The following is a 794-nucleotide window of genomic DNA, read 5'->3' as shown; positions in this document are numbered from 1 at the left end:
CCTCCACGGCAAGACCGTTCTCCACGGCAACAACGTCAGCCACTCGGAGCGCAAGACCCGCCGCACCTGGCTCCCGAACATCAAGGTTCGCCTCCTGCACACGACCACATGCTCACGTATGGCCAAAGAATGGCCGCTAACATGCCTCACCCCCTCCCATTCCTCTCCCCCCCCCCTCCCTCCTTCCCCTGTGGACTTTCTCTGTTGGTGGCCATGACGACCCAGCGCAAGCGCTTCTTCAGCTTCATCCTCAATGATTTCGTCCGCGTACCGGTCACCACCCATGCCATGCGCTGCATCGACAAGGCTGGCGGTATCGACGCCTACCTGCTGACTAGCCATCCGCGCAAGTTCGAGGACAGTGAACTCGCGCAGTCCCTGCGCCAGCGCCTGATTGACCAGGTCGGTGGGTCTCTCGAGGATGCGGTCCAACGCGCCCGGCTGACGGTCAAGTATGGCCTGGATGCCTCGTACGAGGCCAAGCCTGCCGTCGCCACCACCAATCGGCTCCTCCAGCAGCAGCGCCTCGGTGCTGGGGCTTTCACCGGTGACCTGAGCAGCGTCCTGTACCACCAGGTGGATCCGCAGAAGGAGGACATGATCTCTGCGGCCCAGCTGCAGGCCGCCGAGGAGATGGCTGCCTCGCATGCCGCCGCGCGCGCCGAGTTCTTCAACGCCTCTGACTCCGACTCCGCGGAGGATGAGGAGATTGTCGACGTGGAGGAGGAGTTCCTTGATGACGATGAGGATTACGAGACCGAGGCCGAGACTGAGCTTGAGACCGAGGCCGAGAC

At 63.2% G+C, this 794-nt stretch overlaps 1 protein-coding gene across 1 annotated transcript in view; it reads left to right on the top strand.

The window, feature by feature from the left end:
- Nucleotides 1-213: 213 nt before the first annotated feature.
- Nucleotides 214-794, top strand: part of H696_03018 (hypothetical protein) — a gene marked incomplete at both ends in the record, with an annotated part of 709 nt that continues 128 nt past the window's right edge. The window contains one exon of the mRNA XM_009496904.1: nucleotides 214-717. Coding sequence (XP_009495179.1) covers nucleotides 214-717 — 504 coding nt within the window. The remainder of the gene's footprint in view (nucleotides 718-794) is intronic.

This window comes from Fonticula alba (assembly GCF_000388065.1).
Source record: "Fonticula alba strain ATCC 38817 unplaced genomic scaffold supercont2.4, whole genome shotgun sequence".
NCBI classification, from domain to species: domain Eukaryota; order Rotosphaerida; family Fonticulaceae; genus Fonticula; species Fonticula alba.
This window is presented reverse-complemented; position numbering and strand designations above follow the sequence as displayed.